The sequence below is a fragment of the Chelonia mydas genome, chromosome 1 (assembly GCF_015237465.2).
Source record: "Chelonia mydas isolate rCheMyd1 chromosome 1, rCheMyd1.pri.v2, whole genome shotgun sequence".
NCBI lineage: Eukaryota > Metazoa > Chordata > Testudines > Cheloniidae > Chelonia > Chelonia mydas.
Window position 1 is genome coordinate 116,857,942 of NC_057849.1, and position 19,679 is coordinate 116,877,620.

Sequence of the window (19,679 nt, forward strand, 5' to 3'; positions counted from 1 at the left end):
CTACTCATCTCTCATTTATGGGATTACCTGGTTAGTGAGACTTTCTTTTATGTTCTCTCTATATAGTGATGTTATTTCATTATATTAATAATTCAAAGTGATCGGTTACATAATTACTATTATAATACAAGAGCAATGACTGAAGTGGTATTTTTTAATTCAAAATTATTTTAATTACTAGGGGTATCTACTGATTTTTAAATTTTGTTCTGCCAAGTCTCTTGCCACTATGCTATCGCTTCTTGGTAACTGCAGTTCTCTCAGCCCAGCTAACAAAGGGAAAATTAAAACAATGTCTCAGGCAGGCAGGAATAGAAAATATATGTTCCTGCGTGAAAGCTGCTCACCTCCTAATTGCCCTGCAATTGCTAGATTTAAAATCTAATTTATGAGCCTGGACAGAATGGCTACGTTAGTCCATTATTTCATGAAGATCTTTCATTCCTGATGTCAGGAATGCAGTTCTCAATGTTAGCAGCTGCTCTAGGCAGTGTTGCTGTAAGGCGCTCACATTGGAGAGAAGCTTTGAAAAAGTTCAGACCAGTCTCCAAACAATAACATTTTATAGGAGTGAGATGAAACCATAAAATCGAAAACTGATGGCCTGTTACAGATACTTCAATATTCTGACCAAAATGGAAACCAAACACAGAAATGTCTGGAACAGAAAGCATTTTCACTGTTTGCTGCTGTAATATCTCACATGCTTTATAAAGCATGCCAAACACTACAATTCATCAAATAAGCTGTTACATGTGACATCAAAGCACTCTAATAAAGACTGCAGTAGGCTGGTTGATGTACTTGTAGAAATTAATGGGCAGACAACATAGGTCTTTAGGGTGTCAAACACACGTAGAGAGGGCCAAATTCCATTTTTAATTATGGTGTAAAAAGTTAGGACTACATATACTCCACAATCCACTGAGGGTCTCCCTCTGGCATCAGTAGATGGTTTGCACTGTGCTCAAAAGTAGACTGTGGTCTTCATGTAGTAACTAAACTATTAATCATCATTTCTGTATTTTGTGTTCAATACTTGATTACTGTATTCAGTATCATTCAGTGGAAGAATATGCTCATATTTACAACCACTATTATTGCTGTCCTTTGTTTCTCTTCCTTCTCCATCTTCTTTTTTTTATTTCTCTCCCTCTTCCCTGTGTACACCTCCTGTCCTATCTCTTCTCTGCGTATCCTTACCTGCAACAACTTCCTGTACCTCACCCCCCACTCACAGGCTTCATTCCTAACTCCTTCCCCATTCCACTGCTCAAATAAGCAATTGAATAATTAATTAATGCTTACATTTAAAGTGCCATTCAAGTCAACAACCCATTGAGATTCATGGTAGATGGGGAAGTTCACACACCTCGTTGCCTCAGACTGTCTGCAAACTCCGGCCGACAACACTGTATCGGTTTATATTTGCTCATTTTTGAAGGATATTTTTGCAGCTATAAGGACTAGAAAACTTAGTTTCATTTTTTTCTTAAAGGTAGATGCTGCAGATTCTGAATATGCCATGTGGCAAATAAGCAAATAAGATATATTTGAACGCAGCAAAAGAAGAGTTCACAAATGAGCCTTTATCTCTTCCTGCTCCCTTTCGTGCAGATGAATTTACTTTTCAGTGGCATGTGGGCTTGATGTTTGAACCTGTGAATCAGACAGAAAACCTGAGACCCACTAACACCTCAGGGTCCTTCTTAATCACAGTATAGGACCACAGGAAGTGTTCTCTCCACCCATGAGAAGGTTGTTAATTGTATTCTTGAGGGCTTTTTGACGTTTACTGTATTTCTTGTTATCCGGGTCTCTACTACTCTTTGAAAGAGCCAGTACATACATTCTCACAGTTGAGCAACCCACTTCCCTCCATCCTAGCAGCAGCAGTAGATGCAGGCTTCAACACCTTTAATAGCCTCTCTGTGAATCCTGCTGCTAAATTTAAATTCTGTGTGATATGGGGTTATACGCTACATTGCACTGCACGTCTGATAGCATGCAAGATATTAGCAAAGCAGTAACCAGGAGGATGCTGTTAGAGGTAATGGGCCTGTGATAAGAGTTCCAGAAAGTCAAAGAGGCCTTTGTGATTGTTAAATTGCATGGGGAAGAGGCCAGCAAATTCTTGTGGACATTGTGAAGGAGAAGCATCTTTGTTGGATTACTCTCACCCCCGTCCATCAGTCTCAGGGAGAGGCAGGGAAAACAAACTTCCCAAACCGTGAAAAAGGTTAGGCTGAAGAACAGACTAAGTAAGATACACATGAGTTCCTAGTACTATAAGAAACTTAAAAATATGCATGGCTGTTCAGGAACAGCAAAACATATGAGACACGGGATGACTTACTCAAGGATATGTCTAGTACTGAGGCAATTCGAGCCTATTTATAAAGACAACTACATCAAAACACAGCATGGTTTAAGATAAAATGTTTATTAAAATGTCATACAGTTCTAGTGCTATTTTCCTTCTATTGGGTAGCACCTTTCATCCAAACACAAGATTGATAACATGCTGTGTGAGGGTGCAGTCAGGGAGCCACTGTGTCCAGACACATCAGTACCACTCTGGATTAATAAAGTAAATAAAATCATATTCATTACTTTGTAGCTTATTTCTCCCTTCCCACTTGTTCTGTACATGAATAAGCAAACCTTCCACACTCTTTTCCATGGGCAACATATAAAAAGTGATTCAATTCGCATTTGGACCTTACTTTATTCTTTGAAATATGAAGTGTCATTGTTTCCTATTATAGATTTCATCTATCTATATTTATCACAGTAAATCATTGCTGGTTAGTGTTCTCTGTTATAATGAGGCCAGCTTTAGGCACCATGACTGTGGAAGGTACGGCCAGGGCTATAGTTGAGGGTTACCATGTATTCTGAAATATTACTTCTGGCATCAAAATATTGTGATGTTGTGTGACAATGGGCTGGATTCCAGTCCCCTCACTCACTATTACATTACTCCATAGGTACTTCCATTAAAGTTATGGAGTGTGCTACTAAACCGAAATAGAAGTGTCAGAATCTAGCCCTGTGGAATTTGGATTTGGGGTCTTCCCCAAGTGTCAGGCTCCTGAAATCCTAAAACCAACCCACATGCAAATATTCCTCAACTGCATTTTATGAGCATTTCTTCCTGTATTGTTTCTTGAGTTTCTTGGGTGTGAGATGTAAATGAAAGCTCACATGCAGCTCTTTTTAAAAACAGACTATAATTGTTTTGCACATGGCAGAAAAATAGCTTGTGCTTACTCAAATAGAGAAAATATTTGAAGAACCTTTTAAGGGCTGCAGGCAATTTCAAAATGATTAGCTTTTAACCTCCTCTTCACTGCTGCTCTGGGCTTTATTAGTTGCTCTCTTTGGCCCTTCCCCAGTCTGTCTAATGCCTTCTGTGGTGATAGACAAATCTATGTATTTGTCTGAGCATTTATAATTTTTTGCAGCATCTGAAAGAGAGCCCTTTGATTCAGTGGAGGCTAACAGAAAACATAATGTTGTTCTGCATAGGAAATGATGTACACAGACAAGTAGTAGAACTTAGAACTTCTTTATGCCGAGCAGAGCTACTTACAATAAGCTCCTTCTCAAGAGCTACTGTAAATTTCAAGACAGCATATAGACTAGAGCAGACAAGCTAAGAAAGTCCTTTGGGAGACAACGTAATATGGCTTGAGTTAAAGAGTAACACAAAAGCTGGCAGCAGCAATACTAAGAATCAGTAAAACCTGAAAGAGTTCATCACATATTTAAATTTATTACACCCACTCGAACAGCTATTACAGTAGTTAGTAATTTTATCTGCACAAGTTCGTCTGTATTTGGACTTTCAGAGCATAGAGCCATTTGCACAGTCCTGTTGATTTAAAAGCCAAAGGCTGAACTGTTGTAGTGCGACACATTGCAACACAGTGTTTGGAAGTGATAAGAAATTCATTATTTTAGATTGTCAGACATGGGGTTGGGCTTGTTAATAATACTCAGACACAAGTTGCCAGGGTGCCAGAGCAAAAAGAGTGAGAAGGATGCCTCTGTGGTTGCAGTCCAGTGACTGTGCAGTATTGCTGAACACAGCTGTTAAAAGAAAGTCACACACAAGCAAAAATTGCCCTTTTCCTGATTAGCATCACATCCATATTGACTATTTTGGGAAGGAAGTTGGATAGGCAAGACAACAACCAGGCAAATTGCCCAGAATGTGGGACAAACTTCTCCTGATAGGGACATTTGGGAGGACAGCAAAATACAGGTGATCGCATTCTGAGTGATAAAAGCAAAACTGACCTCAAATTCTTGCACCTGATTTTTCCCCAGTTGATGCTCGTCACTGAGCGTGAGTCCCTGCTGGTAGTACAGCTTGGATGGATCCCTGTATTTGACATTAACACTTACACAACAAAATAAATTATACAGAAGTTTTTTAGACAGTGGGAAGGTGATTTTTATTAGTAAGTGAGTATCATAAATCACTTCAGTGCAAAGAACACGAGGCCTCTCCTAAAGGGTTTCTTATTTTATTTTTTTGACAATGTAAACTTCCAACTTTGTTAAAAACTACAGACTTTTCATATACCTAATCATACAGTTCCCATTGCTTATATGTAAAACAAAAACCCCTTTTCCATTTAATCAAGTAGCAAAACTGAATAAGGAATATCTATTTTCTTTTATCAGATCCAAGTTATAGCTTCAGGAGGTCCATAAGAACAATACTCCGTTCTAATCCTTTTCCTGAATAGCATTTCTTTTCCCCAAATGCATTCATTTCTATAACTGGACTCACACCTTAAGCAGAAGTATAAAACACAACCATTCAGAACAGCTGAAATGGTGCTTTCCTCACTTTCAAATTCTTGAACTGGATTAGAGATCCCAGCATCATACCAAGCAGGTCTACACTAGAAGCGCTAAACTTGTGTAGCTGCACCAATGCAGCTGCACCTCTGTAGTGCATCTGGTGAAGATGCTCTATGCCGATGGGAGAACACTCTCCCGTCAGCATAATTTTTCCACCTCTGTGAGAGGCGGTAGCTATGTCGGCAGGAGAGAGTCTCCTGCCGCCATAGCACCAGTGTGGACAACACTTAGGTTGCTGTAACTTGCATTGCTCCGAGGGTGTCTTTTTCACACCCCTGAGCGATGTAAGTTACATCAACTTAAGCGATAGTATAGACCTGCCATAGTCTATAGTACAGTATAGTCTAGTGATGATTCTTCATGGTAATGCCCAGAATGTACGTGAAGTTCTGATTACAAAGTTTCAGTGTATCCACATGGGCAATAGTCCATCTCTCAGTTTTGTAGTCTTATCTTAACTCTACTGCAGTCTCTCTGCCATGAGCAGCTCTCTGGATCCTATGATCTTCATTATTTCTCTGGTTCCTGTTGCTGTCTTTCCCAGATTTCATGCCCACTGCTTCCACTTCCTGCTGTCACTGTTCCTCCCACCACGTGCTCTTACTGCTTGTAAATTCCCATGCTGAAATTACAATTGCTCAGCTTGATAGCTACGGGCTGTCCTAGTCTAGCTCACCCCCTTGTTTCACAAAATGCTCTGAGCAAAACATTCTGTCATCATTTGCTGTCATTTACTAGCATCTAGTTCATATACCACTTGGCCTTTTTCCTGGTGATTTGATCCTTCAGTTCAGAATTCAGGCTCCCTAGATATCTCGTCTGTATCGCTATCTACAGTTTTATACCACATTTATCACCGTGGCACAGTATCTTCCATAGTGGCCAATCATAACAGGATCTGACCACTAGACAGTGTTATTGCTATTCCTTAATCTGCCACAGCCCTGCCTGACTAAACGCTGTTCTTTTTAGCAGTGTTCTCCGATCCTTCCCAGACGACATATCTCCTGCTATAGAAATAAGTCCAGTTTGTTTGCTCTCTCATCTCTTTTAGAAAATTACAGTTCTCCATTCTCCTAACTGGTGTAAGGCCTTTCTTTCAGTCCAATGGGAACCCTACTGTAGTTGTTTTATTTCTTCCTTGTCTGAGGGGGAAGAAACCTCACTTTCTAGCTTTTAGCCTGGAGGGGGAATAGATACCCTGACTCCACTCATGCTTACCTTCTTCTTGAGCCTTAGTAGTCTGATCTCAGATGGGCAGAGGAACTTTTAACTCTCAAGGATGCATGGAGGATGGCATTCTAGTGGGACTAGAATGTCCTTAAAGGGTACAATCTTGCTGCTCTCATTGGGTAGGAGGTGGGGTTTGAGGAACACATGGAATGTGGAGTCTGAAAGTAGCCAACACCCAGAACTTATTTTTTTTTACTACACGGACTCCAAGAGCTGTAGAAAAATGCCCAAAGCTTTGATACTATTTGATATGAAAAATACAACTGATCAGTACCGCAAACACTGGACACATTACATCTACAAGTCCTCATGGGTGTGATTGTCTTTGCCCCGTGGCGAGGTGGACCTAGGTGTCTCACCCACTGCCCAGGAGATATTGGGAGTTGGGAAAATAGGTTACACTCTGGCTCTCACATGCAGTAACATTTTTGAAGCTGTATAGCAAGTTAATTGATTAATTTACCCTCTCCACTCTCTCTCCCCCTTGCCCCTAGAACATGAAAAAACACAATGGTCATTGTATGCAGTCACTTCAGATATACTTTTTCAGTCCAACCCACCTTGCCAGCTCTGTGGGTGCCAAGCAGCATGAAGCTGAACTGGTTTAAACAAAAATGACAGAGTAATATAAAGCTCGAAATTACCTTAAAATTCTATCGATGTATGATGGGCTACAAAGAAAATTATCTTTTCCATCCTGAGACCTTGTGAGGAGGCCACACAAGTGATGAGCAGCAAGGCTGATCTCAGCCAGGACGTCCCTTCTTGCCTGCTCGCTGGAGAGGGAAAAAAGAGGACTTTGAGTGATGATGCCACTGCAGTCTGCTTGGTTTGATAGCACATTAGTCACAATGAAAGAGGATCCTCACATAAAGCACATCAAAGATTTGGAGAGTATATCCTAGCTACGGTTTTAGATCTCTAACTCAAAGGCACCATGCCTGCTTTCCTCCCAGCATGTGAGGCTGGGTTAAAACACTACTGAAGATTCTCAGATATAAGGTTCCTAACTGTGTACAAGAGCAGATTAATGAGGAGGAAAGAGAAAAGACAGTCTGTGGGGAATAGATGAAGGAGAAATAACAAAAGCCATCAAAACCCTCAAGTCATAGGGAGCAGATATGCAGTACTGTGTTATTTTTGGTTGAGTTTTCTTTACAACTTCTTTCACATGCAACCCATTTTCCTTCGCCCTCAGAAAAATCTCTTTGGAAATGGCTCCCAGATTTATTCTGATAACGAGAGGATAACTGGAGTTGATAGAGTATCTCTATGTGGTTTCAAAGCCTATTGTAAGTCCTTGGCCCATTAATCCAGAGAAGAGCATGTGAAATGTTGTCACTGTCTGTAGTTTTTTCTTTTCATGTTACAATATTTACAGCTTTTAGGAGACTAGTTATTACCATTGAAAAGACATTTGAAGGCCCATTCTATAAAGAGTTAACTTTCCTGGACCGGGGAATCTTGCTGCTCATATTTAGCTGATGCAAGGTCAATGACAAACACATCAAGGAAGTCAGAGTTGCTTTATTTTTCTTGTGAGCAGGTCAAATAAAACACTGCTGATGCTCCATTTATCTGGTGAGACCAGCAAACACTTGGCAGCTGAGGAAAGCATACATTGGAATCTGGCACCAGGCTCCCAGCACAGCTGTCAGCCTGCTGACTAATCACTTCGTCCCAAGTTAATGCAACTGCAGGTTTTTAGCACCCTTTCATCTCACATACCCAGGCACACACTCTTTCTGATAGAACTATTGATACTAATGATGCCATTATTACATTTTTTTTGTCTTTTTTGGAAAGAGGGTACTTATTTTGGCTGGTTTCTTCAGTATTTTTCTAATTCTTACAATGTCCTTTCAAGGTGGGAGCTGTCATTTCACACTGCTGCTTCTAGTAACAATCAAACCATAAAAGAGGGCCCTAAAAAGATTAGACTGGATTTCCTTGTTTTCTGTGATTTTGAGAGGGTTTTTAAATATTATTGTCAGTTTATTTTGGTTTGAGGAATTAATATTCTAGCAATTGCAAGCATCATAAATGCCACAAACCTGATTCTGTAAGGAGAGCTGATTTACCGTAGGTTTGCATTATTAGATAATACTTGCAGTCTTGTCCGCAGAAACTATTTAAACAACTCCCAGGGACAGTGTTAAAATATAGGTGGAGTCTCTGAACTCTGTTCTTGGCAGCTGTACTTTATTAGCTGCACTGTGCCAGGGTGGCACTGCTAAGCTAATACAATACTTTTACAGAAGCATTATGTATTGTGACAAGCCAAACAGCCTCCAGGACTCTCACTCATCATGACTCCCATTCCAGATCTCATCCATTATATGAATGAAGTATGAAAACACTTCTCTGTTTCTCAAAGATATTAATAGACTCGTGGGAACAGTTCTGCTGTAGAAAGGGAAGTGATTAGATCTGCTTTGCATGTTCAGTCCCAAATAGGAGACCATGGCAGGGCTACCCACTTTGTCTTTAGTGGACCATTTTTTAAGAACCAATAGCGTTTTTGAAAATGAATTACTTACATACCTAAAATCAGTCATTAATGGTACCACAGGATGTATCAGTAGGTAGACAATTTGCTGACTATGTAATAATGCCTTGCATTTCTGTACTACTTTCTATCTGAAGATATCAAAGTGTTTTATAAACTATAATGAATTAAACCTCATTACCGTAAGACAGGTAAATATTGTTGTCCCCGTTTTGAAGATGATGAAACAGAGGCATAGAGAAGTCAATTAGCCAGATCAGGATCACTCTGGTAGTCCATAGAAGAGCTGAAATTAGAATAGAGGGTTCCTGACTCTCAGTTTGTGCTGTAGCCACAAAGCCATCTTTCATATATTAAGACCTGGAGACAGTTGGTAATCTGCAGGTGGGAGCACTGAATAAAGTTGCCATCAGGGATGCTAATAGGCTAGCATTCCAATTCTGTTCCTTTGTATTCTCCTGCCTTCTAGAACCAGTATTTCAAGCAATTGTGTTACAGCAGTGGAATGGCCCAATCCTGAAGTACAAAGTGATGAGCAATTATTTAAATAGATAGACACTGAAGGGTATTTGAAAGATACATGTGGACGTTAGCAAGAAGGGGGCACTTGCATTGCTGCCTGTCTCTGTGATTCATTGCTAATTATCAGCACTAAGAAATTCCCAACTGCGTGCATGGGAGACTCTCACTATCTTTAGTGCCAGGCATTAATGATAATGATGCAGATTTTGGCACAAAGCTGTCAATTTGTACTTTGAGGAACTACCATGCAGAATTTGCTCCCCACAAAGGAGGAGCGAACCATGTGCTGTAATGGCCCCTAATTGGTTTTAAGGACTGGGAAGAATGCTACTGTACTATAGAAGCATGTAGCTGGGGGGGGAAGGGAGGAGGGGCGGGAAATGGCTCTGGAAGCAGGGTTACTTTAAAGTTAGGGGCATATTTTATCACAGAGTCTGAAACATTCTTACATATTCTGGGCCAGATCCTCTGCTGGTGCAAATGGATGTAACTTAATTGAAGTCAGTGGAGCTATGTCAATTTACACTAGCGGAGGATCTGGCCTTCTATATCAAAGTGTTGTCTTCTTACTGAAACTCTTGTCTGGCATATTTTTCTTGATTTTTAAACTTCTCCAAGGCCAGCAATAGATTTTTTGGACCCTTGGAACATTTGAAATCTCTTTCCTCCCTTCTCCAGGCTATTTCCCACATCTTCGATATTCTCAGACCCAGAGCAATTTCTTTTCCTGGTAACACGTTTACTTCTCAAAACTGACCTGATCCCCAGCAGTGTCATTTGTTTACCAAAGGCAACTCTTCTCACTGCTTGTTCCAGTTTTCTTTTTTCTCCACAGAAAATATATATGGGCCAGAGTGTCCCCCCGACATTGTTTGTCTCAACATCCCTCTTTTATTGGAGCAAATTATCACTCTTTTGCTGGCTTAAAGGTTGTACATTAAATAAGATCTTGCTCTATCCAATTGTACAGTGAAATTCAAGGCTGATTTCTTACCTGCAATGTTTGGCCAAGATCCTAGAAAACATGGTGGCACATCTTGAAGGTAATGTTCTATAAGCTAAATTGAAGTCTGCCCCAGTCAGGGTCATTAATGATGCATAAATCATAATGGATAGAAGTGTCCTATCCTTCTTGGTGTTTTAAGATCCAGCAGTGTCCTTTGGCATGTTGGGTCATCAGATCCAGTTGAACTAGCTGAAGAACAGGTTGGCTATGACAGTTTTATTATAGTAATATGACAGTATGTAATAAACTGCATATTGGTCATACCCCATTGGTTAGTCTCAGTCTCTTGAGAATTCTACGTGTCACTTTTCATGTATTTATTTCTTTTTTTTTGTAGAGCCATTTCTCTGGTGCTCATCATGGTAGCATCTAGTGCAGAGGTGGGCAAACTACGGCCTGCGGGCCACATCCAGCCTGTGGGACTCTCAGCCTGTGGGACCCTGAGCTCCTGGCCCGGGAGGCTAGCCCCCCGGCCCCTCCCCTACTGTTCCCTCTCCCCCGCAGCCTCAGCTCACTGCACCGCCAGTGCAATGCTCTGGGCAGCGGGGCTGCGAGCTCCTGCTGGGCAGTGCAGCTGCAGAGCCCGGCCTGACCCGGTGCTCTGTGCGGCGTGGTGGCATGGCTGGCTCCAGCCAGGCAGCACGGCTGCCTCTCCTGGTGCTCTGGGCGGTGTGGCTGTAGCGCCGCCAGCCACCGGTGCTCCAGGCAGCGCGGTAAGGGGGCAGGGAGCGGGGGAGTTGGATAGCGGGCAGGGGAGTTCTGGGTGGTGGTCAGGCGGTGGGGGTGTAGATAGGAGTTGGGGCAGTCAGAGGGCGGGGAACAGGGGTGTTGAATGGGGGCAGAGGTCCTGGATGGGGCCAGTCAAGAAGGAGGGGGCACTGGATGGGGCGGTGAGGGGCAGGCTGGGGCGGGGTTCCGGGGGAGGTCAGGGGACAGTGAGCAGAGGGGGTGGATGGGGCAGGAGTCCCAGGGGGAACCATCATGGGGCGAGAAGCGGGGGGGTTGGATAGGCCATGGTGGCCGGGGCACGCCTGGCTGTTTGGGGAGACACAGCCTTCGCTAACCGGCCCTCCATACGATTTCGGAAACCGGATGTGGCCCTCAGGCCAAAAACTTTGCCCGCCCCTGATCTAGTGGCTGGAACACGTGTGGAGTTTCCCATGGGTCTGCTCTAGCTGTGATACTTTTCATGCTGCTTTGTGGGCCCTTAGAGTCAGATTTAGAACAAGAATAGTTTAGATTATCACTGCTAAGCAGATGACACCAGTTATACTTTTTCAATTTCCAGACATGGAAATTAATATACTATACAGTGTGAAAGGGACTGTCTTACTGAGCAAAACAGCAAGTTGCAAGCAAAAATCTGGATAAGATTAAACCTTAGCAAAGTGAAATTATACAGATCTGTTGAGGTTGAAAGCATGAAGAGTGGACATTTTGCTAGCCTTCCCAGTCTGTGATGGGAAGATGGTTCAGAAGGTCAGTCTGTCACATAGCCTTGACATGGTCGTTGATCAGAGTCTAACACTGAAGTTCAGGAGCCTGATTCTCCATTCTCTTGCAGTCTTGGTTATCACTTGTAGCTCTTCAAAGTGGGGATAAAATGCCACCAAAATGCTAGGTACTGGTGAAACAGGCTCTAGAGGGTCAGCAGTAGTCAGAGCTGCTCTATTTCCTTTGAATCAATTTAATAATATTGCCAGACTGCACCTCTTTCTCTGGCACCCTGACCTGATATCCATAATGCATGTCTTTGTAACCCTGAGGCTGGATTCCTGCAATGCATTCGATGTTCTTCTGTCTAAGAGTCACGTATGGCTGATGCGGAATACAGCAGCATGACTGTTATTAATGGTCAGTACTGTGTGGCTGTCTGAACTGCCTATGCATTGGTGTGAACTAGGGTTAAGATTTTGTTTTTACATTTAAGGCTGCATCTATGTTATGAGGTAGGGGTGAGATTCCTAGCTCATGTAGACACACGCTAGCTCTCATCTGAGCTAGTGTGCTAAAAATAGTGGCATAACCACAGTGGCATGGGCAGTGGCAGCACCATGCTGGCTGCCTTGAATACAAACTTGCCTCAACCCTTGAGTAGGTACCTGGGGCTGTTAGCCACAGCTTCTGCTACCACAGCTACGCTGCTATATATAGTGTGCTAGCTCAGATGAGAGCTAGTGTGAGTATGTCTGCTTGACCTGGGAATCACACCTCTAGCTCATCGTGTAGACGTAGCCTAAGTACCTTACTGAGCTTTTGGCGCCCTCTGTAGAGTAATGTCTTGCTTTCTTAGGCCAATCAGAGTGGGTATTCTCATCGCAGGGCTTTGTTACGGGTGGTTACTACCCATATTTTTGCTTAAATAAAATGCTTAAAATAAAAATACCATTTCCAACATGCAATAATTGACTTTAAGACATAAATCCATATACTTTTGTGTGTGTTGTTTGCCACAAGGATTAAAATGCATGTCTATGTTTTATTTTGACTGCATGGTCTAGCATGTTTAAACAAGAGAAGTTCAAAATAGCATTCATTGAACCATATCCATGGTTGATGGTTTTTAAAAAGAAAGTAAAAAGAAACATGCAAGAATTTTTATACTGAACCATCAAAGTCCAATGAACACTTTTCAAAAACATGGTGCATTCACAGTCCTGGAGATAGTAGGGGGATAGAAGATTATCTCAGTATCAGTTGAAATAGAAAAACATTTGTGTCGTTAATTATTTTTAGCATATTGACTACCATTACAGCGGCAAATATAGATTTCCAGATGTTTGTAAAGAGTTCAAGAGTTATATTTTATACGTATGGCTGTAATAATGATTTCTGTTCAACAGCCTAGAAAAAACATTTCATGTCACAACAAGAAAGAAATATTACTGCTTTTTATCCTTCATCCCCTTTCTAGGAATTCTGAGTACTTTAATCAATGCCAAACAAAAATGATGGGCTAGAAATTAAAACCACAGCCCCCAGAGGCAGGACATAAATGTGCAGATGTTCTGTGATGTTGAAGAAGCTTGTCAGACAGACACTGACAATGATTTTCTGAGAAGGACTAAGAATCTATTAACATAGGACACTCTCAGAACACTGGCTCCCTTAACCACTCTGTCAGAAAAAGCATTTGTCTTTTCACATTTCCTGAAAGAACTGTCACATTGTGACTTACTTTGTTCTCACCATTTCATTAGCAAGGCTAGTAACTAGAATCTATTACTGTAAGGAAATAAAGTGAGAAACGCCCATCTCTGATTTACTGGACCTGTCACATGTGCACACTACTGATTGGTCCCTAAGTAGTGAACAAACTTCAGGAGTCCTTTTCCAGTCAGGCTTATTATTTCAAGTATCTATGTGTCTCTGACCACTGCTCTACAAATGGGTGTGCTGAAAATGTTGTGTTTCCCAAATTTAACCAATTAAACAAGGAGATATTACAATTAATGGTAAAAGCAACAACTGGTGAGTTTTTAAAGGCACTCACTGCGTCTGGGTACATGTCTGGACATGATAATAAACACCTTAGCACAGAAAAGGGATTGTATACTCTCCTTTACTAGTCTCTGCTGCACTAGACTATCTCTGTTAGTGTACAATTTCTGCCTCTGAAAGGGGATCCCTGACTGGAATTCTTTGGCAAATGTAAATAAATTCCAGCTGCTCTCGCTTCATTCACTGCATTTTATTTATTGTTTTACTCAAAACACACAAGGCCAGATTTCCTATGTGGTCTGTTTCCTTTCTGCCCCCAGGCAGTACAAAGGGGCTAGATATTGAGATGAGAATTCTCCCAGTGCAGGGAGCGCTCAGTTATCATAAAGCCAATGGAACTAGCTCCTATGCCCAGTTCTGGGTAGGAGACACGCCAAGAGGCAGGAAGGCAGTGCTTAATTTGTGCCAGGGCCGAGCAGTTCACATCCCCAGCACCTCTGGGCTTGCCAAGTCAGTTATGAAAGTAAAATAATTACTTGAGCGCCGGCACCTAATTGCTTGAGCCCCGGCACCTTTTTCATTACAAATTAAGCACTGTAGAAAAGGGACATATTAGGGGTGGGAGGGAAAGTGGGTACAGTGCTGCTATGCCAGTTCATATCAGGCAGATGGTCCTTTGTGGACCTTTAACAGATGGCCTAAGTGAGAGGAGCCTAAGTGAGAGCAGTGGGGCTGGCGCCAGGAGCTCCACAGAACAGAGAATCAGGGAGCTATAACTGGCTTTCTGACTGCCTTTCCTCTTTCCTACACTGAGTGGATCTCAATTTAGGAAAGAACCTTACCCATAAATTTCTTGTCTCAAAAGACTTGGCTCAGGTATCAGATCCTTTCTTTCTGGGTGGAATTAGTGGATGAAAAGAAAGCACTAGATGTAGTATATTTGAATTGTAATTAATTATTTGAGACAAGATATCTCTCAAAATTAATTCATATTAGCTTGGATAAGGAGACTATGATAAGACCAGATATGGATTGAAGGATGTAAGCAAGGGTAATGATAAACAGTGGTGTTCTGAGCTGGGAGAATATGATTACTGGGGTGCCAGGGTGTTTGGCTTGGGCTCATTTAACATCCGTATTAATGGTCTGAAAGAGGAAGTGAACAGCCATTTAATTCAGTTTGCATTTGATACTAAATTAGGAGTTGCTGCAGACACCAGTGAGGGCAGAGAAGTAAATCAAAGGCATCTGGAAACATGGGCAGTAAATAACAAAATGAGATTCAGTTTGAAAAAATGCAAGCTAATATCTGTGGAGGGAAACCATCCAAAATGCACCTATTCGGTGAGAGAATCCTGAAAGCAGTCATTCTGAAAGTGTTATAAGGGTATTAATGGGCAAAAAATTACATGAGTTTCAAATATGATATTACAGCCAAAAAGTCAGTGTAATTTAGCTCTACATATGCAGGAGGAGTGCACCAAGGAATAGCAAGGAAATGGTCCCTCTTTATGTGGCTGTGGTGAGAACACACCTGCAATACTGTGTTTAGTTTGGGGCTTCCCATTATCAGAAAGATACAGATAAATTGGAAAGAGTTCAGAAAAGAGCCGTAAAAATGATCCAGCACCTTGAGGCAGTGTTGACTTATGAGGAAAGGTCAGAGAAGCTATATATGTATAACTTGGCTGAGAGATGGCTGCAAGGGGACAGAATAACAGTCTGCAAATATTTGAAGGGTGTAAATACCAAGGGGGGAGGAGAATGGTTTAAGGTGATCACTGTGAGTAATGAGTTTAAATAATAAACAGCAACAATAAGTTAGGAGGACAAATTTAGACTGAATAGCAGGAAAATCTTATAGCAGTGAGATCTGTTAGGCTGCAGAGTAGTTTCCCATGGGATGAGGTGAAAGCTCCATTCATATGAGTCACATAAAACCAGGCTGGACAAATCACTAGAAAATGTACTGTACTGCAGGGAAGCTTCCATTGCCTGGGGAATGGGTTGGATGACTTAATAGGTCATTTCCATCTCAGATGTTTAGGGCTGTCTGATACTTTAATATGTGTAGTCAATTAGTGAAAAGAATTTATTTTCCTGTTGTCTGTGGGTCCATAATTTAGTGACCCAATCCTGCAAAAACTTACGGACGTGCTTAACTTTTGAGAATGTAAGTCATCCTATTGACTGCTCACATGTTTAAGCATACACTTAAGTGTTTGCAGGATCACAGCCTCAGATCTAGCAGAGTTCTGTGTAAATATAGCTGTGCATATAGCTAACTAAATCATCTCTATTTAACTAATATGTGGAAAGAATACAAAAGAGTGGTGTCAGCAGAAAGCCCCAAAGAGACGTTACTCTATGGGGGTTTTTTTAGTTGACCGGTGACAAGTACTATGGAGTACATGCCAGTTTACTAACTGTTAATCTTTGCCATCTTGCTGCTTTCCCCTCTGAGATAATGAGTATTCAGTAGACATTGTGAGACTATTTTCTATATTCCATTTTTTTTCTAAAATTTGATATTTTTGAACGGTCTGATTTGAGATGTACTCTTAAAACTTCTGTTAAATATGAAAAGGGCAACTGGAAATGAAAATATGATCCTTTTCTCATAGAAGGAAGAAATGCTAGTGGCATATTAGTATGAAACTAACATTCAGTTTGGGTATTTTTCCCATTAAAAGAAAGTTATTTTCAACCCATCTGACCACTTATTTTTAAAAACAGCAAAGCCCAGGTTGCCAATATTCAGAGAGCTGTGAGCTAGGCCCCCTAAAAATAGCAGAAAGTGCAACTGGTTTTTTTGTTTGTTTGTTTTATGTTGTTTATTTGTTTTTCTTTCCCCCTTGGTGGGTTGTGCGTCGGGCTGGCAGCACTGTCGTGCCGCAGCCCAGTAGCAGAACCTCAGGAGTCTCCAGCAAGAGGTCAAGTAGCAGCAGCTCCAGTGAATCCGAGAGCAGTTCAGAATCTGACTCAGAGAGTGAAAGCAGTTCGAGTGAGAGTGACGGCAGCAAGCCCTCTCATTACTCCAGCCCAGAGGTAAGGACTCCTGTGCTTTATGATTCAGGGTGGCAGCTGAGATATTCCACCCACTCGGGCCCTTAGCTAGCCAAGAAACATAGGGAGGCTGTGGGGAGGCCAAAAAAAAAATGGAATGGGGGAGGCCCAGGGATCCCCTGCCCTTGGGTCATTCTGAAATGCATTCCTCAACAAAAGCAAACACAAAAAGATATGCCAACTAGGGAAATGTGATCTAGATTAAATTACTATAAGGTGGATACATAACTGATTTAAAGACTGTATTCAAAGAGTAGTTATCAATGTTTCACTGGCAAACTGAGAGAATTTATCTATTGAGATCCCACAGGGGTCTGGTACTAGTCAATATTTTCATTAATGACTTGGATAATAAAGTCAAGATTATGCTTATGAAATTTGTGGATAACACCACGCTGGGAGAGGTTCCAAGCATTTCGGAGGATGGGGTTAGAATTCAAAACAACCTTGACAAATTGGAGCATTGGTCTAAAATCAACAAGATGAGATTCAATAGGACAAAATTCAGAGTACTACACTTGGGAAGGAAAAAGCAAATACACAACTACAGAATGGGGAATAATTAGCTAGGGTGTAGTTCTGCTGAAAAAGTATGTGATAGCTGTAGAAAATCACAAATTGAATATGAGCCAACAGTGTGATGCAGTTGCAAAAAGGCTAATATTCTGGGATGTATTGCCAGGCACGTGGTGTGTAGTAATTGTGCCTCTCTACTCGGCACTGGTGGGGTTTCAACTGGAGTTCTGTGTCCAGTTCTGCATACTACACTTTAGGAAAGATGTGTACAAACTGGAGAGAGTCCAGAGAAAAGCAAAAAAAAAAAAAACTGAAAAAAGATTTAGAAAACCTAAGGGAAAGTTAAAAAACAGGGCATGTTTAGTCTTGAGAAAAGAACAGTGGGGGGGAGATATGATAACAGTCTTTAAATATGTTAAGGGCAGTTATAAAGAGGACTGTGATCAATTGTTCTCCATGTCCACTGAAGGTAGGACAAGAAGTAATTGTCTAAATCTGCAACAAGGGAGATTTAAATAGATATTAGGCAAAGCTTTCTAACTATAAGGGTAGTTAAGCACTGGAATAGGCTTCCAGGAGAGGTTGTGGAATCCCCCTCATTGAAGGTTTTTAAGAACAGGTTAGACAAACACCGGTCAGGAATGGTCTAGGTATATTTGCTCCTGCCTCTGTGCAGAAGGCTTGGCAGGATAACCTATTAAGGCTGTAAATAACCTTACATATTCCCCAGACTCTCACATACATAGACACACAAATATACGTAAAAAGTATTCAAAAATCCAGCATCAAGACTGTAAACACACCCAAACCCCAGTCAGGTAATTCCCCTTTACCATACGACACTGGATCATGACAACCATGTCTCACAATCATAAAAAATTACATTCCCTTTTTAAAAAAATCAAAAACACGGTATGTATGTTATGTAACATTTTGGCACCAAATATAAAAGTACCAAAAGCATACTGTAGTGTGTCTCCCTTGTTTTTGTTGTTCTTTCTTTACTCAACAATTTTCTTGCCTTCTCTCTGCCTCTCAGTATTTTTCAGATTCACTTTCAGTTAATTTTTCATTTCTCCTTTCCCCTCCCCCAAATCTATTCCTCCAGCCTTCCCTTTTCTTTTCTCTTTCTCTACATTCCTGGGCACTCCTTGTCCCTCTCCCTCTCTTTACTGTCCTATTTCCTCCTCTCCCCATTGGTCTCCTTCCACTCAAGGTCTCACCCTTTCCCTGCAGATTCTGTCCTCTTTCTCCAGTTCCCCACTGCAGACATCTGCCTTTATGTCTCAATCTTTTCCTTCCATATGGAGTCTCAACAAACGTACAAATTGGGAGGGAGGAGGCAAGAAAAGGAGAAGGGGGTTGCTAGTGTGTCTTTGTCAATGTGTACGTAGAAGTGATCTCTCCAAGAACAATTGACCTGGTCGTTCCAGCAGGGTATCAGGTCTATTAATCCATATGGGACATTGATTGGGATTTCATATGGAGATCTGTAGACTACAAGTCATTTTAGGTTATTTTTTGTCCCCCACCTCAAATATCATAGGCACATATTCAAAGGTTTTTATTTCTGGACTGGGGCATCTTCTGTGTTTAGAGGGAAAGAGGATTGCTGCTCCACCTCCTCTTTTATTTTTCTAGCTCATTTTGGGATCTTTGTGTATGGAGTAAGCTGAGGTAGAATAGGGTCAGAGGTAGCATCCAACCAGGTTTCAGTGATGCAGGTCATTTCAGAAGTCTCATCCAATATCAAATTGTGAGTGGGGCTATGTGACAGAGTGCTAGGTACAAAGGCCTGAGTCAGCACTCTTCACAGCAGCCCCAATCAGGCAAAGCAGATTAGAGCTGACTATGCAAGTCTGTGCCTAATTTGGGGGCGGGGCAAGGCAGAGAGGCCAGTTAAGCCCTCAGCCAAGAGCCCACAAATAGGCATAGGTAAGAAGAGCACAGTGGGGGGAAGCAGGCAGTAAGAGGGAAAGAGACATCGCTCTCCTCTGCTTGGGAAAGGTCTTAGGTATGCTGTGAAGGTGGTGGGATGCAACTGTAAATAAACTGCAAAGGGTGTTGAACCAGCAAAAGGGTCTCCATATAATTTGTGGACTGAGACAGAGGCTGGACCAAGGTGGCCCTGTTACAAGCTAGTTTTGTACACTGCCAAACATGCACTCATCATCCAGACCAGTGTTTCCCAAACTTGGGATGCCGCTTGTTCAGGGAAAGCCCCTGGCAGGCCGGGCCGGTTTAGTAACCTGCCGTGTCTTCAGGTTCAGCCGATCGCAGCTCCCACTGGCTGCAATTCGCTGTTCCAGGCCAATGGGGGCTGCGGGAAGCGGCGGCCGGTACATCCCTCGGCCTGCGCCGCTTCCCACTGCCCCTATTGGCCTGCAGCGGCAAACCGTGGCCAGTGGGAACCGCGATCGGCCCGGCCCGCCAGTGGCTTTCCCTGAACAAGCGGCGTCCCAAGTTGGAGAAACACTGGTCTAGAAGCTGAGGCTGTTATCCTCTCTC

General features: G+C 42.0%; 1 protein-coding gene across 4 annotated transcripts in view; it reads left to right on the forward strand.

Annotated features, from left to right (window-relative positions):
* The window catches only part of AFF3 (AF4/FMR2 family member 3), a 482,362-nt gene that overhangs the window by 395,647 nt on the left and 67,036 nt on the right, over window positions 1-19,679 (forward strand). For all 4 annotated transcript variants that reach the window (XM_037898291.2, XM_043537046.1, XM_043537051.1 and 1 more), the window contains one exon: window positions 16,472-16,637. In XM_037898291.2, coding sequence (XP_037754219.1) covers window positions 16,472-16,637 — 166 coding nt within the window. The remainder of the gene's footprint in view (window positions 1-16,471; window positions 16,638-19,679) is intronic.